Source organism: Manacus candei, unplaced genomic scaffold (assembly GCF_025592945.1).
Source record: "Manacus candei isolate 608988 ecotype Guabito, Panama unplaced genomic scaffold, ASM2559294v1 h1tg000050l, whole genome shotgun sequence".
Lineage (NCBI taxonomy): Eukaryota > Metazoa > Chordata > Aves > Passeriformes > Pipridae > Manacus > Manacus candei.
Genome location: NW_026138098.1, coordinates 4,662,132 through 4,686,313, shown reverse-complemented (window position 1 = coordinate 4,686,313; position 24,182 = coordinate 4,662,132). Strand labels below are relative to the sequence as shown.

General features: G+C 43.7%; 1 protein-coding gene across 2 annotated transcripts in view; it reads left to right on the top strand.

Moving 5' to 3' along the window:
* Positions 1-2,290: 2,290 nt before the first annotated feature.
* The window catches only part of ADAM12 (ADAM metallopeptidase domain 12), a 181,647-nt gene continuing 159,755 nt past the window's right edge, over positions 2,291-24,182 (top strand). For both annotated transcript variants that reach the window (XM_051801072.1, XM_051801071.1), the window contains exons 1-2: positions 2,291-2,529; positions 19,608-19,741. In XM_051801072.1, coding sequence (XP_051657032.1) covers positions 2,373-2,529; positions 19,608-19,741 — 291 coding nt within the window. In that variant the 5' untranslated portion in view covers positions 2,291-2,372. The remainder of the gene's footprint in view (positions 2,530-19,607; positions 19,742-24,182) is intronic.

Genomic DNA, 24,182 nt, shown 5'->3' with positions numbered 1-24,182 from the left:
TCGTAAAACTAATTGTGGGATGTGGTTTGACATGAAAAATTAAAAATCAAGGCTTGGCCTCTCTTGGCCTCTTGCAGTGAGTCAGGGGCACATCACATTACCTGCCTTTTGCCTGTTTTTGGGTTTTTTTTCCAAGAGAATTTTGAAACAGCTGTGAAATTGTCCTGTTGTTCTCCAGAGCCAGAGGTACCTGTGATTCAGTAGTATTCCTACATGGATGTTGTTAATGAAATATTTGGGGCTCTTTTGTGATAAACTACTAATTTGTCAACTTCAAGCCCATAAAATTAGTGTGCTAAAATGCAACAATTCCTTTCTGGTTACATTTTTGGGGACGAGAAGGAACTCTGATAATATCTACTTCATTCATGCTAATGAATGACCAAGATATAATTGGCTCCACATTCTCTGTTATCAAATATTGTTACTCAAACGAAAGTACTACCATTGAAGTGAAAAGCCTTGTGGGATTACTAAAACCCTACTTGGAAGTCTTTAGTTCCCTTTGACTGATTTTTTTTTCTTTCTAATGGGGAAAATAGCTCTAAAAGATAAAGATGTCCACATGGCTTTTATGGTGGCCTTCCACAAAGGAGTTTTCTGTTTTAATTTTAATGTTTTTAACCAATGTTCTGTGAGGAGCACATATGTTCTTAATGAGATACTTGATACAGTTCATTAGTTTATATTTAGGGGATGAAAAGTTACTGAGTGTAGCTGCTAAATTGTAATTGATAATGGGTGAGTAGGGAAAATTTAGCATTGGGTATTTAGAGTTATATATAGAATAATTTCTGACTGCTCACCTGGTTGGGGGTTCCTGGGAAGGCACATGATGAGGAAAATGTGAGGAGTAAATGTAGGTATAATTCAAATTTCAGAGCACCCAGATGTTTAGTTTGGGGCAGAGGGGTAAGGGGTGGGAGGTACTTTTTAACTGGGCAAACCAGCAGTTGATAAGAGCCCTTCCTGCAAATGCTTCACCATCCCAGCTCTTTTCCAGGTTTATTTGTGCTATGACCTGGCATTACCATTTATCCTAGGATGTGACTGTCCCTGGGGTGGCTCAGTGATGTTGTCAGGGGCAGGAAGATGGCACAGTGCAGGGCTCTAATTTGGGAACCACATTACTTTGTCCCCATGGAGTTTCTGCTGCCTCATTTATCTTTGGAACTGGCCAAAGGCATAGTCTGGATCACTGAGAATAATCACCAGCCTCTGCTCCAGAACAAACCCAAATCTGTGGTTCCAAGCACCATTTTTTAAGTGGAATTCCATGACTATTTTGCATGGTGGCCTACAGACACTTATTGGGCCAGCTTTGCCAGCTGTTTCATGCACAAGGAACATGGAACCAATCTGCAGAATTAAGTGTCAATATCCATCAATATCCAAATGTTGAGATTTAGGAAGAATCTTAATGAATTAAAACTAAAAACTGCACAATAAAAGTCTGTGAGGATCTTCAGGATAAGTTTCTTTTTTTATTATTTGTTTTGTGTTTTTTGTTTGTTTTTGGCTTTTGTTGTTGGGTTTTGGGTATGGGGGGTTTTTTGTTTGGTTTTTTTTTTTTTTTTTTTTTTTTACTGCTCTACAGCAACATGTGGGTATTACATGTGTTTTGGTGGTATGTTAAGGAATAGATAATCTGCATTTGGTTATTCTCCCAGACAGTCAGTAATAATAATTTGAATGAGGAAGATTTTAAAAAATGCATCTGGTAACTCTGTGGGTGTGTTTTGTTGTTTGGTTTGTTGTTGGTTGTTTTTGTTTTTGTTTTTTTTTTTTCTTTCTTTTTAAACCCCCACAATATAAAATAAGAAACAACACCAGAAACAACTCCAAAATAATTATGAAGCCAATAAATAATCGTGAGCTGTAACATACACAGATGACTTTCCAGAGGAGGCAGCCAGGGTTGAGTGTGTGTAGAAAAAGTGGGGAAACCTTGGGAGCCAGAATTGGGGGGGGGACCCGGAGCCCCCCCAGCGCTGGCTGCGGGGCTCAGCTGTTCCAGGGTGAGGAGCCTTGGGCAACGGGGTTCTCCTTGCCAAAATAACAAAAAAATCACAATAACCGCCACAAACCTCTTCAAAAATAAGGGGGGGGGGGGGGGGGGGGGAGGGAAAGAAACCGTCTCCTCTTTTTTTTTTTTCCCTTGTCTTTTTTTCCTTTTTTTTCCTTCCCCCCCTAAGAAGCCGAGCCCCGCTCATCAGCAGCTGAGGCAGGAGCAGGAGGGGTTTTGGAGTTAACTGCATGCAGGAAATCTCTCACATCCTGAGTCCCGGCTCGCTCCTCTCTGTAACTGTATATTATGGGGCTGCTCTCCAGCCCCAGCTGATGAAAGTTTGTCTCCCTCAGTCTGGGCTGAGATGTCAGAGCGCCTCCAGGCCGAGCAGCCGCGCTCCCCCCGTGCGCTGCCCCCGGCCCGGCTCCCCGCGCTGCTGCCGCTGCTGCTGCTCTGCCTGCCCTGCCTGCCCTGCCTGCCCTGCCTGCCCTGCCTGCCCTCGGCATCCCCCGGCGCCCGCGGTAAGTCAGCCCGGCACACGCGAGGCTTCTTCTGACGGCATTCCCAGCCCCGCGCTCCATTTTAACGGGATAAGGAGCGCGGGGATGGCTTTGGCGCGGGGATCCCCCCGCCGCGCTGCGGGACGCGCTGCGGGACGCGCTGCGGGACTGGAGGGAGGGAAGGAGGGAGGGAGGTCCCGGCCGGGGACACGCGGAATTCCCGCTCCTCTACGCGGCTTCCCAGCTCTTCCCGGGAAGAGTCCCCGGCACTCCCAGCCCCGCCGGGTCCCTGGCCCCTGCACCCGCAACCCCCGCGTGCTCACATCCCCCGGTATCCCCCACCCCACCCCATCCCCTGCGCCCCCAGCCCCGCGGGGTCCCAACCCTGGCACCCCCATACCCCAGCTGTGTATCCCAAACCTCCCGTGGTCCCATCCCTGGCACCCCCAGCCCCCGGGGTCCCATCCCTGGCACCCCCATACCCCAGCTGCATATCCCAAACCCCGCGGGGCCCCAGCCCTGCACCCCCAGCCCCACTGGTCTCTGCCCCTGGGATGGAGGGGTGGTTCCGGGGACCCCTCCGTGTGTTTTGAGGGTGCCCTGTGGGGTCTCCCAGGTGGAAATTCTACCCCCTCCATCTCCCCCCCACCCCCGAAGGGTCCTCCTTCAAACAGCCCCCGGGACTGAATTCAGGGTCTGGAAGTATTGTCAGAGTTTGGACTCTGCTTCCAGCCGGGAAAAATTGCGTGGAAAAGCCAAATAGTGATGGCAAAAGCGTCCTGGCTGGGGAAAAGTTTTCTCGCCGCTGTGTCCATTCAAAGGGAGCGCACGGCAGGGAGCGGGGAGGATGTTTTGGGGCGCGGGCTCTGGGCTATCCGTGTTAGAGAAGCCTAGGAAAGGGACTTCTCTCTTCACTCTGCAAGTCTGGGGCTTATTCCGGAATCCCTGGAGGGCCCAGCCCTCTCCTGTTCCTTAAGCAGCAGCTGACAATGCATATTTTATGCGAGAGGAGGGGAGATTCTCCTGTGTAAATACATGTAACAGCGCTGAGGGGTGTGTGTGTCCCTGTGTGTTACTACAAACTCATCCTGGATCTTTTTTTTTTTTTTTTCTTTCATTGTAACTTTAAACTCTGTAAATGTTTGCTTGCCTCCAAATGTCTTGACAGTGACTTTCACTGGGATTTTGGCTCTGGACTTGCTAAGAGAAAGACGGGAAGACATTTTAGCACATTGAAATCCCAGGGTGGGAAGGACAAGGTGTTGAGTTTTGTCAGGCACCTGGGATTTATGTTAATGAGTTAACAGGAGTTGCAGCTTTGCTTCGCCTTTGTGAGGGGTCTTAATTTCTCCTTGTCAATGCTTCCATTTACACCAAATCAGTGTGTTTGGGATAAGGGCTGCAGAAAATCTTGGGTAGATGAGGAGAAATAGGTCCCTTGTGGCTGTTCCTTTTTTGTGGATCGAGAGTGGGTTGGTTTGGGTGGAGGCAGCACATATCCCTTCTCTGAGTGTGGGAGCCACTGTGGCTGGACAGGCCCCTCCATGGTTTGGAGGTGCACTGGGACAGAGGATAAACAACTAAACATGCAGGAACATTTGAGATAAGATGCTTCAAAGCAGTTGTCCTACAATAATTAGAAGGCAAACTTCAGGGGACTTGGCTTTAGCACACAGATAAGTGAAAAGACTCAGATAAGTGAAAAGACTCGTAAGAGGGGGTGGAAATCCTGTTAAGTTGTGGCTTGGGACTCCTTGGGAATCAAGCTGGAGCTCTAAGATTACATTTTCACTGATGATTAAGCCCTGTATAAAGTTTGTGCCAGCTGTTTACATCTATAGTGCCCATCTTTGGATGTCCAAGCCTGGGCACAGTGGTGCTTGATGCCCCTTGCAGCTCAGCTGCACTTTAAATTTGCTTTGCTACATCTTCCCTACTCCTCTTCTTCCTGTAACGTATCTATAACTTGCCCTTTCCATCTGCAGCCAGTGTGCTCAGCTAGCATCCCCTCCTTAATTCCACTTTTTCCTGTGGAAGTAGAGAACAGCTTTAGCTTTGCCAGAGCATGTGCTGCTTTCTTGGTCGGGGAGGTGCTGAAAGTTGCAGCCGCGTGTTTCCGCGCCGGCCAAGCTGCCCGGTGACGAAAAGTCCTCTTAGCTGTGCTGGCACGAGTCTCACCAGGCGTTCTGGAGCTCTGCAACTTCTACCTCAGCTGGCTTCACTCCTCTGGGCATGGTGGGAGCGAGCTGAGGTGCTGCCAGGACATCCTAATTTTGACATAAACACGCGCTTAGTGATTAAGACAAATTTGAGTTATGATATGCCTGGAAAACGGGATTTGAAATGTGGCAGGAGATGTGCACAGTGTGGGTCTGCCTGAGTAACAGCTCTAATATTAAACAGAAATTGTCAGCTTATGAGCTAGACAGCTTAAAAGTAGACTTGCTGCTCGCTTTTAGTATATTTTCTTTTCAGTTTTTATGGGTTTGCAACTGCCCTTCTAGTTTTCAGTGTTATTCTTGGTTGCTGGCTGAAGGACCTCATGGACAAAAAGGAAAACCAAGTGGAGTACTGGCCCCAAAAAGGCAAAATTAGCTTTGTCATCCTTCTGAAGGGGGATATATAGTAGGATAAGATCTAAGCTTTCATTCTCAGTCAAATGACTTAAAATCTACACCTGTACAAGCTTTTTGTGGTCAAGGCCTTCCTGGATCTGCAGGGTAGACAAAGTGATGGTGTGTAAATATAAATTCAAAATTTTCTTTGTGTGTGTAAACTTTTAGATCTCTTTTAAATATTGGGCGCTAGCTGGGAAAACAGCAGGAAAATGAATCATAGAATGACAGAGTCACAGAATGGTTTGGGTTATAAGGGACCATAAATTATGATCTTGTTCCACCCCTCTGCCATGGGCAGGGACACCTTCCACTAGCCCAGGTTGCTCTAAACTCCATCCAACCTGGCCTTGGACAATTCCAAGGATGGGGTAGCCACAGCTTCTCTGGGCATGAAAAAATGAAAATCCTAAAACTGGAGCCCAAAATTCTTTACCTTCAACTAAAATAAGTTTTGTGAAAGATTTTATTTTTGTTACTGATTGCCACTGCATTGGGTATCATGAAAAGCAACTGCAGGGGAAGAAATCTTGCCTTGTCTCTCACTCTAAACCCAATTTCTACAGCTCACTGCGTGTTTTAGAGCTCACTTACAAACAGTGTCTTCTTTCAAACTGTTCCAGTGCTCCTGGCAGGTATTTCTGGTCTGTGTATAATCACCTCCTTGTCTGATGATGACCCCTATCAGGTCCCCTGCAGACAGCCTGGCATGAGCTGTCACTGTCCATGGGGCTCCACAGCTCCATGCCAAAATCCACCAGCAGAGGATATTATGCCCACTCTTAAAATCGCGTTTGCATCATTAACCTCCTGCTCGCTGGGGAGCTCACGGGTTGTTCACTGGGGTTTTGTCAAGTGTCTCATCTCTTGCTTTTGTTGGAGTTTTTGGAAAACTCTCCATCTCATGATTGACAGGCTGTGTTTTGGGTGGCTTTTCATCCTGCTTGCAGCACAGAGGCTGCCCCAGTGGAACTTCTCTAATGACACGTGAGTGAATGTAGCAGATCAGGGCTGTGTATCTGTTACTTCCACCAAGGTTGTCACTTGCTGCTGATCATGAAATTCTGTTTTAAAAAGGTTTATTTGGTCCCCCACCAGCCTTGTTCAGACTTCACATATCCTCATCCTGACAGATTTACCGCTAGTGTTTCTAACAGATCTCACATTGCCTGTGCAAACTGTCCAAGGAGTCCAGCTGAGCTTTGTTTTATTTTGTTAGTGTTCATGTACATCCTTTTGGGCAGCAGATTTGTGCTCCAGGGCTGTGGTGTTGCATGTGAATGATGCTCTACGAGCTGCATTGTCTGAATAACTGGACTGGTTGGGTGGGTTTTCTCTTGACTTTTGCTGTGAGAGTTGTTACAAACCAGGAACTGACATTTTTAGGGTGTTTGGAAATAGGTCTGAAGCACTGTTAGGTTGTACAACCAGGCTCTGCCAAAGCAGGCTCTCCCCAGCTCTATGTCTCACACCTGCTTAGGATGCCAAACTCTTCATGCTGTTCATGTTGGAGATATTTTTTATGTAATCCCTTTTTCCCATGGCTTTTCTTCCTCTTCAACTTCTTGTGTTTTACTCTACACGGCCTCAGATCTTGCTCTCCCTGTTGCCTGCAGATTCTACTTGCATTTCAAGCAGCTTAGTAGCTTTTCAAATTTCTCCCAGGACAAAAGCACATCATCTCCACAATTCTGTAGGACTAAAACCCTAAATCACACCTGCAGAGGCTTCTGCTGTCTTCCCAGGGCAAATCTACAACAAATTAAATTAAAAACAGGTTGAAGGGGGCTTGGAGCAACCTGGTCTAGTGGAAGGTGTCCCTGCCCATGGCAGAGGGGGTGGAACTGGGTGGTCTTTGAGGTCCCTTTCAACTCATGAAGAGCCCATAGTTTGAGTAGATCTGTTAGAGGCTTGCAGTTGATTCTTGATAGGACAGTGCAGCCCAAAAGGTCAATCCTTTTTGTTTCTGGCTAGCACAGAGCTGAGGGTTTAAATTGTCTTCGTTTTGTATCTTTTTGATAAAAGGATCCCACTAACTGAGAAAAGGGATTGTTTCTTAGTAGACCCCTGCTCCAGAATGTCGACCCATCTCTTTTTAATGTCCTGCAAGAGTTTGAGGCCACGTGGGTATCGAGTGTGATGTTGGCACTGGTGCTTCAGAGAGTGACTTGAACTTCTTCATCTAATCAGAAATGTTGATCCTCTGCTAAATCACTTCAGGTTGTGTCACTGATGGGTTTTTTTACACCCCATATAAATGAGTTTTCTGCTTTCCATGACTTGGAGTCAGGATGAGAAATATTTGGTTAGTTTGGGGGCGGGAGATTGTCCATTCACGAGGTCAACATGCTAAAACCATTCATTAGAAGAACAAACTCCTTCTTGTCCAAAATATATGATGTAATAAGGCAAGAAGTGAAATGTTTCATGGTGTGTTAGCTATGCTGGATAATACACATCCAGGCATAAAAAGCTGGATGCAGAATTTGGCACAAAAGAATCTTTAATTAGTTTATTTTGAAATATTTGTTAAAAGGAACTGTGTTAGTGCCTGGAAGTTTAGTCTAATAGTGTATGTCATATGCATTAAGTGAAAAACCTTCCTCTGACAATGGTGAAAGTTTGCTGTTTTCTTGCCTTTATTTTTTTAAATGTGTTCTAATTCTGAAAGTAGCTGGAAGATAAATAAACATCATGTGTGACTGTTTACTTTTGTAAGAATATATTAGGATATAAACTTCATTGAATCCAAGAATTTATGGGATTGTTTTGGTACAGTCATGTAAAAAACCCATTAGAAATAAAAGATCTGGACTTTATCATAATGCTACATTTAAGAAAGTAAACATATGGGCCTGATCATGTGTGGGGCTGAGCATGACCAGGATTTCCATCCAGCAGCACTGTCTGTGTGCAGCAATGGTTCCTCACTGAAGGTCCTCTATTAATTCAACAATTAGAACACTTGAGGAGGACTATTCAGCCCAGATTATTTAAATTTGTATTGCATTCCTTTTCTGCCATTGAGGGCACTGTGGTGACAGAGAGCTGAGAATAAAATGTGACCTCTGCAGTGCACAGGGACAGAAATAGCATCTCCCTTCTGATCCATGTTCCTCTCTGAACTGAAGATCATACTCCTGTCTCCAGGTTCAAATCCACTCTTGCATTTTGACACAGGTTTCAAAGTGTGAGGTAAGCATTCCAAAAGAAGTAGGATTTATTTCTTCATCTATTGCGTCTTAAGTGAGGAACATGCATCCCATTGGAGAGAAATTTTGGGTAAATGCTTGTGGTTGAGGGGAAATGCAGGGTCATTGCAGAAGAAACCACAGAATCACAGAATGGTTTAGGTTGAAAGGGACCTTACAGCCCATCTTGTTCCACCCCCTGCCATGGGCAGGGACACCTCCCATTATCCCAGGTTGCTCCAAGCTCTGTCCAACCTGGCCTTGGACACTTCCAGGGATGGGGCAGCCACAGCTTCTCTGGGCAACCTGTGCCAGCACCTCACCACCACCCTCATAGGGAAGAATTTCTTTCAAATATCTTGTCTAAATCTCTCCTCTTTTAGTTTAAATCTTCAGTCATCAGAAAGAAGGAGCTTACCTTGTGTGGTCTACATTCCTTGTCTGTGTGTGTGATCCTCAGTTGGAATTAATTGTCTCAGCTCCATGGATCCTTTGTACAACCTGATGCTGATGTTCTGTGCTATCATTTAAGGTCTGTTTTGCACCTTCAGAGGATGTGTAGGCAAGATGAGCAAAGCTGTGTTGGTGACCTGGGAAGACATCCTGCCCTGAGGAAACCATAAAAGCAAATGTTCATTACTCCTGTAGCTCATCTCCTGAAGGAATGTGGGAAAATCAGGAGTTATGGACCGATCCAGTGCTTATGCTGACACTTGCTGTAAGGCCACACACATAAACCTGAGCAGGATAGGTGGCTTCAAGAACATTATGTAACTCTAAGTTCTCTTTTCATTCATGTTCTAAAGACCAGAAGAGAGACTTCAGTGACAGTTTATGTTAGTACAAGTGCAGTTAATTTTTCTCTTTCTGCTGCTGTGTAATGTGAGTAGCAGGTATTCCCATACAAACAAAAACTCGTGATGGATGTAAACTCCCCAGCCCAGTAGCTCATTTTCTAGGCTTGGGAAAGAACTACAAATCACTTCCCATGCATTCTTACCTAAATTAATACAGAAATTCACTTCAGCTGGATTGGCTGTGTTTTCAGTGTGATTTCCCAGAGAAATCTGAATGAATGATTTGTGTGCCTGTGACGAGCACAACTCCAACTCCCACTCAGTGGTGCGTTTCACTGGTGATTGTATCCAGGAAGGAACATCCCTCAATTCAGCTATGCTGAGGGCTCCTTGTACTCGGGGAGGGAGGCCAGTAAATCACTGGAGAGAAGGATTGTACTGTACCTTTTGAAAGACCAGGAGGAAATTGTGTTTTGGAGAGTGATTTGAACTTCATTCAGTGAAAGTAGTCTTTCATGAGGGTTTGGAGGGGAGGAACTGGGGAGGAACACTGGATCTGGATTTTCATATAATTATCTGGACTCACTGCTGAAAAGTGAATATATATTTAGTGCCTTTTTCTTTGCCATTGGAGCACTAGGGATTAGTTGTGCCTGTGCTTGTAAAGCAGAGGTTATTATTTCTCCCCTTCAGTAAATGCTTTAGGTAGGTGCTGCCTCGTTGGAACTGAGGGCTGAGTTCATAATCAGAATAAGAGTCTGTGGGACTGGGATCCTTTGGGGAAGGAGCAGCACTTTAGGAAAAAGCAGATGTGCCCCAGTAGCATGGGGAACATCACCTGTGTTGAGGTGATGCAAAGATGGGACATCCTTCACTATGGCACGCTGGAAATAGCTGTGGGAAAGCATTGAACAACCTTTGATGATTTTTATCCATTGTTAGTCCTTTCCTGCTTGTTTTTACAAGAAGGAATGGCTGGGGAAACGGGCATGGTAGTGCATCAGGACTTGGAAAAGCAGCAGCTTAAAACAGGATTTTGCAGCAAGAGGACAGAAGTTGTCCTAAGCTGTTGTGTCACGCACTTTCCAAAGCTACTTTGGGTTTGAGTCTTGCATTTATAACTTGCTCTCTTTTGTGAACTCCAAGCACTGAGCTCTGCCTTGGAGGGAACCTCTCTATACCCCCCCATCACCCGGTGTGCTGAAATGCCCTTTGGTTCAGGGCTCTGCTGCTTTATTTCTCTCACATTTTGAAGTGTTCTCTTCTAGGAAAAAAAAAGACAACTCTGTCTTTGGACTGGTTCTGAATAGTAATTCTTCAGTCAAACATAACAGCATCACAAATGAGGCTGGACAGCTGTTTCCCAAATATAGTCTCTGTATATATTCTATACACGTAATAAAGCTGGGTTTGGGCTATTTGAAATGTTCTGCAGTCTCCCTGCCCCCTCCTGCAGTCAATGGCAAATGTTGTTCTCAAAACTCCACTTGTCACATTTTGTTCTTGAGAACAGGGAGGATATTGAGATATATACTGGCTTCTTTCCTTGAGTGCATTTCAATATGTATTTTGTATAATGAGAGCCCAAATCCTTCTCACATTACTTATGCTTTAATCACACTGTGCTCTCCCAAGATTGCTCTAATCGCATTTGCATCAGCAGGAGGAACTCTCTGTGATGAGCAATATTTCATCTGCAAACAGAGGAGACAGATCTCAGGCTCATGAGGAGGAAGGAACCGGCTGTCCTGGATTTGTAGGAGCACAGCTCTCCAGCAAGGGGTGGTGTAGCATCCTGATTTGAGAACTATTCAGGAATTAGAAGGAACAAAAGCTGGTTTTAAATTTTTTTTTTTTTTTCTTTTCTGAGGACCTGTCAAGTGTGATAGTTCCCTTTTAATTTTCTGGTAAATGGCTTTTTGGCATGTGTTAGCTGCCGAGAAGAGCTCTGGTGCCTGGTGCAGCAGACATCATTTTGTACTTCAGCCATGACATTACTCTATATGAGAACTGAAAAGTTATATAGATATTACACCAATATATAAACCATGTGTGTTAGAAAGACAAGTTCAGTTTTGAAATATTTGCCTTAGCTATGCTTTTCACTTTCAATCTGTGCCAAACATGTGCTTGAATGACTGATGGAGTCATATGGTTCCCTGAATAAAGCACTTTATTGTGCGCAGACCTAGAGCCTTCCAACAGTTGTATTACAGAAGCTTGAAGATTAAGATGATCCAACTGCTTAGGGGGTATGTTCCACAATGAGCATTTTAGTTTGTCTTTTTCTCCCCTCCCTCTCTATTTTTTGCCCTGATATGTGTCATTAGTTTGTTCAGCTGGGCGCACAGCGACACCGACCACGGAGTATTTGGTGGAGAAGAACAGCAAGTTACCTTCAAACTGAAGCTTTCCCTCCCATGTCCCTGTTAAAATGTTGAACACGTGACTTATTCCATGGAGTTTATGGGATTTCAAGGGGGAGGGCTGGGAGGGCTGTTCCCTGTCGCCGATTATTTCATCGGCAGAACTTGATTTAGGAAGGGAATAACTCAGTGCAAGAGCAAGTGATGACAGGAGATAGTTCTCAGAATTACAAACCTGAAATATTAAAAAGCGTGTTTTTAATGCTGTTCAGTTAATGGGGATCAGTGGGTCTCAAACTCCTGTTTCTCATCTGAGCAGTTGGTGCTCATGGAGCTGCTTGGAGCGGAAGACCCGTGGACGTGTCACGGAGCCGTACGTGGAGCACTTCAACATTGACAGACCTGTCAGGCTGGAGGGAGGATCTTTTTCCATTAGAAGCCAAAAGAACAGAAAATTAAATTCAGAAATGCATGGAGTCATCCTGCTGCTGCCTCTCCTCAGGCTCATCAGAGACCTTTTGCTGACTTTTCATGTTTTAAGAATTTTTGTACACGAGTAGTAATTTTGCCACGTGAAGGAAAAGAGGAGATTCAAGCTCAAGAAGATCCATGGGATTAGTTGCTTTCCAAAAGTTACTTGTGCTTAAATGCTGGAGCTCTTAGGTTTGGGAATGTGGGGAGAAAGGAGAAAACAAGTAAAACTTTGTGTTTAGTTAGGTGGTTTGCCTTTCTTTCCTTTTTTTTAAAGATAGTTATTTTGCAGGCAGGCCATGAAAGGACTAATTCTACCAGATTTTGTAAAGAGACTCAATGCACTGCTTAGGTGAGCAAAGTTCAGCTGGAAAAATAATTTAGGATTTTAAACTAATAAAAATTTTACTTCAAAAGATAAGATTTCTACTTTCTGCATAAAAGCCCAGGCTTTTGTGCTTATGTATGTAGAGGAGGGCAGAGCCTGGCATGTTATGTGCTGCCTTTTATAAAGCTGCCTAAGTGCTGTAAGTGGGATAATGGGAGCACCTTATCAATGTGGTGGAGTTTCTGATTTTGTCCTTTCTTTTGAGAGGGTGTCTGTTCTCAGCTACTGATTAGAGTAAAATTCAAACTATTGCTTAGTTGACCCTATGAAAGTTATTGGGCTTCCTTTCTTTAACCATTATGTGCTAGAAATCTTGTACAGTTTATTTTGCAGCATTTTCACATTTATTATCAGATATAATTATTTTTTTACATTTTTGTTATATTAATGCCTAGACAAGGTGTGGCTGCCCTACCCCTGGAAGTGTCCAAGGCCAGGTTGGACAGGGCTTGGAGCAACCTGGGCTAGTGGAAGGTGTCCCTGTCCATGGCAGGGGTTGGACTAGATGGTCTTTAAGGTCCCTTCCAATGCAAACCATTCTGTGATTCCATGATTTTATTAAGCACCAATTTATTTTTCCTGTCTCAGGCAGAACAGGTACCATTCTAGGAGGTGGTTTCAGCAAGACCTGTGCCTGGATAATGTTTAACTTGGGTGATGTTTAGGCTTTTGCTGGAAGATGGAGTGAAACAGAGGACTGGAATCACACATCCCCACGCCTTGGCCACATAGTTGGATAGTTGACACTTTTTCTTTTTTTTTTGGCATGATATAGTCTGAGCCTTAATGTTAACAATTTCCATTTAAAGCAAGTAGATTTTGAATTTTTTTTTCTTTGATGCACAAGAGCTGGATGGGATCCTCTGTGCTCAGAAGTTCTATATTGGAATCCTATCTTGCTTTATGTATAGCTACTTTATGCTCTTGTCACCTATAAATATATCTGTACTGGCAAGATAAATGCCAAGCGGTATAGAAAGCTAAAGGACAATCATGGATCCTGTCATCTTTGGTTTTTTAGATTATATAAAGTAATTATTTTAGCTCCCTTCTTGTAATTCAGTCTTTCCACTTCCTTGCTTGCCCTGGCAGCCTTTCCAATCCACCAGCTCCAGGCTCAATTAATCTTCTGTGAATGCAGGTGAGGAGAAATGCCCACAACATTCCACATGTGCTGCTATTGCCAACTCCCAGGAGTAACTTGGATATCTGATATTCCCTGATGTACCTCTTTTGATGCAGAGTTATCAATGTTTTGCTGAAGAGCACGTGTGGGTCATTCTGGTGTCACTTACTTTTGAAGATTAATGGTAAGAGCAGAAAACTTTATGGTCCCTAAGGGTACAACCCTCCATCCTCTACTGCTTGGTTTCAACCCTTTGCTCCAGCCTGCAAGTTATTGGATTCTCTTGTAATATTCCTGTCCTTCTCTGTGCAGACATTATGTCCTAACTTGGAGCACTGGGTTTGAGGACACCTGTGCACACTGAATAAGGCTGCTGGTGAAAATACTGGGATTAATCCTAATATATTTTTTTACTGAACCTTGGTAGAAACTTTCCCTTGCCTGGTTGGTTAGTGACGTGCTGGTGGATAGACTGCTCTTCTTACCCTGTTTCACCTCCTTCTTAAATATCCTAAGTTCACCTCCATTTTGAAGAGCAATACTTGGTCCTCCTGTCTCAGGTTGTAAGCTTGGTAATTTGAGATTAAAAAGCTCTATTTTGAGTGTGGAGGTGGTAGAAGAATCATCCCAAATGAGAGAAAAGTGACTGATGGGGGGATAAAGCTCTTTGCCAACTGATGGGCATCACTGTTGGCAGTGGTGGCTCTGTTGAGATTCCTGCATAGCTTTTTGGGGCTGGGGGCACAGAGCAGAGCTGAGGTATCCCAAGTCACAGGAGAAGCTGTCTGGGAGCAGAGCCTGTGGGGATGGCTCAGTACCACAAAACCAATGGTCAATGGTTGAGGGAGTGCTGGGAGCAGCCATGTGTAAATCCCTTCCTCCATAGCCAGGAATGACCCATCCAGGTCATGGATCCCACTAACTAAACTGAGGAAGCTGAAGAAAATGAGGAAGGAAATGGATAAAGTACATCCTTCCTGACTTGCAGGGCATTGCCAAAGCCCTGCAGTACAGAGCACTGCCCTTGGCTGTTCTTGGTTTGCTGAAAAGATTGCTCTGTGCTATTTTTCTTTTCTATCCTGAGATCATTCTGATGCATTGGTGTTTTGTTGCACAGAAAAATGTTGATAGACTGTGACTTACAATTCTAAACCCATTCATGATAGAAGAGTTAACACAAGGATAATTCAATTTCATTTAGCCTTTTTTATTCTCCCTCTTCTGTTATTTTCATAACTCAGCAGCAAGTACAGTGGGTGACATGAAGGGTGTCTGGGCACAGTGTAGTGGGGAAAGGGCTGCAGATTGGGATAGAGGTGGGCACCCCACAGCATCACTGGGGCCCTGGCTGGGCTTTCTTGGAGTTCTGGGAACGTGAGAGTCCTTGAGTGCCTCGTGACTGATGCTCCTATGAAGAAAGACTGAGAGTTGGGATTGTTCAGCCTGGAGAAGAGAAGGCTCTAGGGGGACCTGAGAGCCCCTTCCAATGCCTAAAGGGACTCCAGGAGAGCTGGAGAGGGACTTTGGACAAGGGATGGAGGGACAGGACAAGGGGGAATGGCCTCTCACTGCCAGAGGGCAGGGTTAGATGGGATATTGAGAAAGAATTCTTGGCTATGAGGGTGGTGAGGCCCTGGCACAGGTTACCCAGAGAAGCTGTGGCTGCCCCATCCCTGAAAGTGTCCAAGGTCAGGTTGGACAGGGCTTGGAGCAACCTGGGCTAGTGGAAGGTGTCCCTGCCCATGGCAGGGGGTGGGAGTGGATGGGCTTTAATGTCCCTTCCATCTCAAACCATTCTGTGATTCTGTTAATCATATTATTGTGTGTGGGCCAAGATGTGTGGATGGGACTCCCAGAACGTGCACATCCACAATAGGAAGGAAGCACAGCATCATAATTAACTTTACTGTAAATCTGTGTGGTAACAGATGGATGGTGTTTATAAACCACCCCAGGTCTGACTCTTCTCCTGCACTGTGCCAGGGGAGCACAGCCAGCACTGCCAGGATGGCTGGGACATGCATTTGGTGGGACACATTCTATTTTTCCTTCCACTTAATCCCATTTTATCCAGAGCCACTCAGTGTTGGCAGCATTCACCTCTCTGTTTATCATAAGGACAAATAAATTGCACTGCCTCACTAAAAGCTTATTAATTTTGAGTAAATGCAAATCTGGAGTGTGTCTGGGCTTCTTCAGGAGGCAGAGGCCGGTGAGCAGAGATGTCACATCACGTACTCAGAGTTTCTTTTGCACAGAGCTCAGAGGAACTGAAATACAAAGCAAAAAGATGAAAACTATTCTTCAACTTCTTTGCCAGTAAGTCCTTGTATGATACTGTGCAAAGAAGAAAAGTTGTAGAAGTACATGGCAGATGAAAAATATTTAAGCCCCGCAAAAAGTCACTGACAGGTAACAACTTCTTATCTCACTATTTGTACAAAGTAGCTTTTATATTAGTGGGGAAAAAAAAAAGAATAAAGGACACTGCATCAGCTTGTGGGCTGCTTGTGGATCAAAAGAGTTACCTTCAGTGCAGGCTGAAAATAGAAAACAGATAGACACAACTGTGAAGGTTTTCATGTGAAAAAGGGGGAGACGAGCCTGAGTCAGGGAGGACTGGACAGAATTTCACTGAAATGGAAAATAAGTAGGTGAGTAAGTAGGTGCATGTGACACAAAAGATAGGAAACCTGGGTCTAATAAAAGTTTCTGGTATTGCAGATGGCCTGATTTTCTTCTCCTCTCATGACACGTTACCGAAATTTCAATTCTCTGATTTCAATTATTGCACTATTTATGTTGCTGTAGTACCAAGAGTCCCTGTGGGGAAGAGGCCTCATTATTAATGTAACACAAACAACTCTAATGGTTCCAGCTTCAAAGAAATCCTAATGAAAATGGGGAAGGGAGATGGAAAGTGGCAGAGAGGAAATACCAGCATGTCTGTGTGCATGAGGAACTGCAGCCCTGGGAGCTCAGGGGATGTGATGGAGGTGATGGAAACCCTTCCTTAGCACAGGTGTCCTCTCCCATCCCATCGTGCTCCTCTCCTGGTGCCCCTTGGATGCTCCTTGGGAGGGCTGGGCTTACATTCAGGGATGGGTGGCCCAAAACCAATAGGAGAGAACTGGGACTGAGTTTTGTTCAGGTATTGTGTGAGAGATTGGGTAAAACATCCCTCCCTGGGATAAATTCTTTGGCGTTTCCAGCCCTGTCTGAGGTGAGGGTTGTGCATGCTGAAGGTTCTCTGAGGTTGCCAGCAGCTATCCTACATTTGTACCTACCAATTTTTGTCCCATGTTTTCAAAGTTTTCTGCACACTTCAACTTCTATGTCTATTTTTTTTTGGCCTGTCTTTCTTCTGGTTTTTTTTTTTTTGTTGGTATTTTGTCCTCCTGATTTAGAATCTTCCTCTACCCATGTCTGTGTCCCGCTGTTTGGTCAGGCTCAGTGGCCTGTCAGACCTTTTCCACTCATGGATAAGTGTGGGTTGCTCTTCGTTGGCTGTGATCCCTTATTTTCTGGGCTGTGTTCATTGAAGTTTTGCAATCAGGCTGCAGAATCCTATTTAAAAATTTTACTTTTTTACCTGCTCTGTACTTTTATATTTAAAGCCCGATCTGGAGTTTATTTATCAATTAAACAGTTCTCTTCATTTTGTAACCTTTCAGAAATACTCATAGCCCATGAACATAATCAACTTACCTCAGCAAAACATTGTTATTTGATTTACAAAAGAAACCAGCCTGTGCATATATCACACTGAGGGCAGCTGGGAGTTAAGCAAGTGCATAACTTTAAGCCTGTGCCCAACTGCTCTCCAGAATGAGGCCCAGGACTGGGCTGCAGTGCTTCCTCTGCCTTCCGCAGGAAGCTGTGATTTTTATCACACCCAATAATTTAAATAAAAACATTCAGATAAGCAGCCAAATATCTGGTTGAAGGAAAGCAACTAGACAGAAATTGATCTTGTGTTTTATAAACGCTGTGGCTTCAGAGGAGTTTGCGAGCCCTAAAGCTTGTCTGCTTTGTTTCCCCCAAATAAATTATCTTTTCCAATAAAGATATAACTGCTACCCATAAACCTGTCTTGATGTCTGTCTCCAGACTATCAACACTTCTGCACAATGCATGTTTTCAGCATGCAGATAAATAACCATGTGTGTAAGATTAAATTTGCTCATTGTAACCTTCCTTTGTTATGCACCACAAGCATCCCTTCATCGGGATGGAAGAGAAGGAGGAGTGGCAAAGTTGAACCACACTTTGTGTGGATTTTCTTCCCTTATCCCGTGATATTTTTATAGCTGTTGCACTTTTGGGCTGTGCTGTCTATTTAGGGAATAACACATCTGTGCACAAATGCTGATCCCTCCCTTTTTCTTCAGTTTTGGGTAATGCTGTGAAGTTAATGCTTCGCAGAATTAATAAAAAAGGCAACTTGCACATGTAGGAGTAGCAGAAAGACTTTGATGCTTCCTGGTATCTCACTGCAGCCTCATGGGCTCAGACTACGTGGAAGCCATGCAGACATGGGAGGGTAAGGATCTCTGTAGGGTTTCGTAAAATTTAGATATCATGAAACTTTTAAAATGCAAATCCTACAAAATAATAGAAGGGCCTGAGTCATTCAATTCCTATAGTTGAGTCTGCTCTAGTGAGCCAAGAAAAAGGGAGATCGGGGCTAGAGCCAAACTTTTCTCATTTCACTGAGATATGCTTCATAAATTTCTGTTCTGTGCAGGGAACTTCAGGTCTGATAATGAGAATAAAGGGTTTGAGGTTCTGTCTAGACCCTCTTTGGCAGATGAGATGGTATCTCAAATGCCTCCATGGGGGTGAACCCAATCATGGGCCAGGTTTGGACCATCCCTTCCAAGGACCAGCACTGTGTCCTTCCTCCCAGGCCCCTGTCAATTGGGCTTGGGCTGTTCTGAGGGGGTGTAACAACCATGTATGACAAGGAACTTTCCTCTCTCCAATATTCTTTATCTTTTTATCTTGGTAGTTGTGGGGTTTTTTTTGGTTTTTTTTTGGTTTTAGGCAAAGTGCCATATTTTTGAAGGCATATCAGGAAATACCCAACTTGCCTTCCTCTCACGTTGGCTTCCCTGTAAGGACTGCACAGATGTTTTTAAGCTAATTCTAGCAGTTATTTAGTTGAGGTAATTCTGCTCAAAATACAACTCTTGATCCTCAGAGTGTGTTAGGTGAGCACAGAGGGTGGGTCAGGTGGCTGGGATGGCAGCACTGAGCACTGGGCTGTGTGGGCAGGTCTGACCCTACAGCTTTTCTCTCTCTCCCATACCTGGTTCAGCCCTGGACATGATTTACCTGCCAAAACTCTGCCCTGTCACCTTCCCTCTGTACCTTGTAGCTCAAAGGGGGTGGGGGAAAGCAGGAGGAGGGGTAACACTGGCCTTTCTCCCCCTTAGTGCAGGATGAACACATTTCTAGAGCAGCTGTGAAGACTCAGGTCTCATCCTCATCCAAGTGCACCAGAGGGGCCAATGTGATGGTCAGTCAAGAGTGTGGCAAACCCTGCCAGTGTTTGGACTGTCCCATGGCACCTGGAAGCCATCCCTATCTTCCCTTTAAGATTTATTCTCCATACCTTTTCCAGCTCTTGTACTGTGATACTGCTTTTAAGACTCTGCTTTGACAGGCACATTGACATTAGTGTGTTTAGGGAGGGGGAAAATCCTTGATAAATGTTGCATGCAAATAGCTTTTTGACCTGGTAGGATGAATTGAAGTCATCTGTCTGTGTAGGAGTAGAGTGTTATTTCAATGAGAGTTTATATTCACTTCCAGGCTTTTTTTTCCCCCACTAATGAGAATGTGCACCTTGATCTTTTTATCTTTGTGCTCTGGTATCTTTACTCCTTATGTGCAGTCTTAGCCCTCTGCTGCCACAGAAGGACACCATCTAATCAACCTCCAACTTCTCTCCCTGAAGCCCAGCTCTCTTCAAAATTTGTGTAGGTTTTGATGCTGACAGCATGACCCCACGGTGTTTTAATGTTTAATTCTTTCCTGAATTATTTCCTTTTCAAATGTGCTGCCAGGTCCCTTAAATAACAAGGTTCAGGTTGTCAGATGCTCTTTGTGACTAACCTGAAGTGCTTCTCTCTCTCCTTAGGTGAGAATGTGGACAGCAAATTGGAGTCCTCAAGAGAGCAGATGTCAAAGGACCAGTCAAAAGATTATGAGATAACAATTCCCTTCCTTTTGAATGGAGAACAGTGGAGACCAGTAAATGACATTTATTCAAAGGTTAGTCTTCATTTTGCCTACTATTGTATTCTAAGGTATGTAACAACTTAAAGGCTTTAGGAGGAATTAAATGCACTTTCTTCATCATAGATTGATCTTATCATATAGGTTGATCATATAGGTTATAGAGTGGTTTTTATATTTTTGTTGTATATCTAAAATTGTTACTTATCTAATTTAAGAAATGGATAAGGTGTTTGGTTAAAATTAATAGCTTTTTCCTGCAGGGGACATTCTTCTTTCTTATGGCAGAAGTGGAAGCTTAAAGTGAAATGATAATAATTTCATTGCTTGAGATTATATCATGGAAGAGCAAAACAGCCCCAAAATTGAGGGGCAAACACAACAATCACGTTTGTTTGAGTAAATAGAGTCTGACAGCAAGAGCTTTAAGGAACAGTGTAAATAATGTTGCTGTGCTGTGTGCAGCCTGAGGCATTACCTGGAGATAATTACCAGTTATGGGAGACAGCTCCCAAATTCCATCCCATGTGCTGGGTTGGGAGTCAGGAGTGACTCTCCCTTCACACTCTGCTTTCCCCCTGCCTAACAAGGGATAATCTGCCTCTGGCTCTGACCAAACAGAGATTGTTTCCCCTTCTTGACAGGCCCTGATAAGCTTTCCCCCTTTTTTTCCCCTCAGACATTGGCAGATTTTATGTGTAGCTGCTTTTAGGAGAAAAGGGCTGTTTTTTGTCTCCTTGGTCTCCTCCTTGAATCATGAAGATAGTTTGTTGTTTATTATCACCAAAACTGTCATGGGAATCTCTTACCCAAACTTTTAACTCAGGTCCAGTTTGGGTACAGCTCACTTCTTATGTTCTTCTTTTAATTATCAGAATGAGGAGGAAAAAAAAGTTAAATTTTTAAAGAGTTTTTTAAAAAAAAAAAGGGAAAAAACCCAGGCAAAAACCATCACACAAAAAGAGTGCAAGGAGGCCAGAGAGCCCATTAGAAACAGCTTTCACTACTGGATTGGGAAAGTGTTTCATGGAGAAATCCTGCTTTACTGCCACTGCTCGCAGGACAAGGCTTTGAGTCACATTGCTGATTGACAGAAGTAGGTGTGAAAAGATATTTCAAAACAGGGGCTCTGAGTTTCAAAAATCCTGTCTGGATTAAAATTTTGTTTTCTTTTTCCCTTCCTAAATAGGAAAGAAGGGCCAGTCCCAGCTTTGAATCTCCACAGTGGTGAAAGGGATATCATAGTGGGTGTATAGGGGCTTATCTTGGAGAGATAACACAGATGGCTTGGTCCTGGATGTATGTGCAACTCTATTTTTAGATAATTTAATTAGAAACAGGCATTCTCCATAGATATAGAGGCCTTTTAGCTACTCACTGTAGCTTTCTGAGAGAGTTACAACAGAATATCTTTATGTGAGTAATGATAATGTGATTTATATTGTTAATTTGTTTCCCAGGATTACTTTCAGTTTAAGATGAACACTAGAAAAGATTTGTGGCTTGGTAGAAAGATCCATGTGCTGTCTCAGCACTTTTTTTCCTCCTTTGAATGCTTCTTTTCCATGGAAGCATAAATTAAATACACAAAAGTGCACATCAGGCTGTGGGAAGAACAACAGCTTTAAACTGGTAGAGAAGAGTAATGAATAGCTTGTCACATAAATATTGATCAAAAGCACAAAAGTTAAGTACTGTTGTACTTGATGGTTAAATAGGATCTATTGTTCTCCAACTTGTTTCAAAGTGTTCCTCTGCTTTATATTAATTGTATATGAAGTTAAAAAAAGTATGTACTTGTAAGCAGGGGAATGGTATTGCAATAGAAGATATAGTAAAGTAAATAATGGAGTGGCTATAAAAATGCCAAAGTATTAAAGTTATTAGTGTATAGATAATTGCCTGGCAGTGATAGCCCCATTCTCCAATCCTCTATCCATAAATATTCCCGCTTAACAATTAGTCCCTGGGAAACCACGCTGCCATTTAGTGCAGTGTGCTCTTTCTCTCCCATCTTGGAGATAAAACTGTCCTTTTATTTACCCCAGGAGTCACTGCAGTATCTGTTGGAATCTCTCATTTGGAATCTGTCAGGAATGATTATTAAGCTAATGACTTTCTGGTTGAGGGCTGTACACTGTGCAGAGCAGGAGCAAAAAATCTGATACCAGTCACAGTTTCTCATGGCACAAACACACAAACCTGCTCAGCAGTAGCAACAAAATTCCATTTAATGAGGAAAAAAAAAGTTTCTTAGCTCTAACCTGGTTTTACTTTAGCACAGTTGGGATGTACTTTTTCAAGGACATCGAATGATTTAGGTGCTTCCTAAGAATGGCAGTTCAAATGAATGGTGGGCAAACCTCAATTTTAAATTTAGACATGTAATTAAATTATAATTAAAGAATTTGGGATTCCCCCAATATAAATATAGTGGTTGGTTTCGGGAGAGACCTCATCATTTACTGGGCAGATCAATATTCTCTTTCCCCAACTCGAGTCAAAGCTCTAGGGGACCAAGACCAGGATCTTGTGGTGGTAGAACCAGTTCAGAAATGCTGCTGCTTCTCTCTTGTTTAATAAGGTGGATATGCACAGGTAAACACTTTATATAGAATCACAGAATCATTTGGGTTGGAAAAGACCTCCAAGATCATGCAGTCCAATCTGTGACCGATCCCCACCTTGTCATCTAGCCCAGAGCACTGAGTGCCACGTCCAGTCATTCCTTGGACACCTCCAGGGATGGGGACTCCAACATTGCCCTGGGGGAGCCTCATCCAATGCTTAACCACTCTTTTAGTGAAGAAACTTTTCCTAATATCCAATGGGAACCTCCTCTTGGCCAACTTAGGGCCGTTTCCCCTTGTCCTATCAGTGCCCTACAGAGTGAAGTACATTTAAAAAATAAAATATGGATACTTAAGAGAAGTTACTACGAAAATACCAGTATGTTTTTCCAACTATACAATGCTGTTCATCTAGTTAGGGGTTGTTAACATTTCTCCTGGCATCTTTTGTTGAATTCATAAAATTTAGATCATTTTCAGTCAGAATATTTTAATAGTTCCCAGTCAAATTCTTTTATTAACTGGATATAATATTCGACTGCTAATCCTGAACATGCTGCTAAAATTAGTGGCTACTATTTTGAGTATCCGGTTGTTGCCAGTCAGGGCTGCTGATGAGCAACTGCGTTTGTGGGTGTGTGACAGTGGAATTGGGACCCTGAAGGGTTGTGCAACATCACTCTGTGCCTTTCTAACAATAGCTGCCCATATTCTGTGCAGATGTGATTTCCGTCCCCGCTGAAATCCTGTGCATTACAGAATGTGTTGATAGGTCTTACATTACAGCTCCAGTTGTCCTTCCACTTCTCTCTTTTTACATTTGCTCAGCACTTTGCATTCTGTGTTGATTTCCCCACTCTCTCAGTGCTTGGTTTAAACCCAAGAGGGTTGGGTTCTATTTTTCCTGAATTTTTCGAAATTGTTTCATTTTTATATTATTCAAGTGCAGGACTCTTTCCCCCTGCATGTTTCCAGCTGAATATTTCTCTTCAAACTTGGCTTGAGACTTGCAAATCAAGCCAAGTTTGATGAGAGTTGGGTAAGTGATGTTTTAGTACACAGAGCACTTTAGGGAAGATTTTTAGAAGACCATCTGTTTGGCTTCAGCTTGTATCCTCACACCCTGTAAGGGACACACACTGGTTAATGTGTGCCAGATCCCTGCATCCCAGGAGCTGGAGGTCAGGTAATATCTGTGTTAGACCGGAGCCTGGAGCACATGGCTCCTCTTGGAGAGACAAGGAAGCATTTGACGTGGGCATTAAGGGATTTTTGGCTCCATTTCTACACTTCAAAGCTCGTAACTGTGGGGAAATGCTGCTGCCAAGAGCCCATCCAGGGCAGACATGGAATAGCTGCAGTGCTGGGGGGGATCCCAGTGTGGCATTGCCCTGAGCTGCCACTCGTATTCCCAGAGTGACACGCTGATTAATGGAGTTGGCTTTGCACCCAGGGTTTAGTCTGGATTTTAAAATGCATGAAGTTCCTGGGAAATTGGAAGCATTTTGTGGGTAGATGATGTGATCCATTATGCAGGTAAACACAGAGACCCTGGGTTGTGGCATCTGTCACTCAGGTGTGGGGTTTTTCTCTAATCTTGGCTGTGCAGGATCTGTAATTCTGTCATTGGCACCTGCAAGGGCTCAAATAGAATCAAGAGGCTGACCAGGTGCCTTGAAAGATTCAGTCTTCTGAATTTTCTGAAAGCACATGAGCAGGTGAAGTGCAGCTTTCCTTACTGGGTGATACTTTGCATATTTTGATGCTTTTGGACCTACTTTTGTAATTCTGATCTCTGTATCCACCTCAGTACAATATTAAACTGCTCCATACGTAGGTGTGTGCTCCAGTCAGGATACAATTGCCACAAAGAAAGACAAATTTGAACACAGCTGAACCTGGGCAGG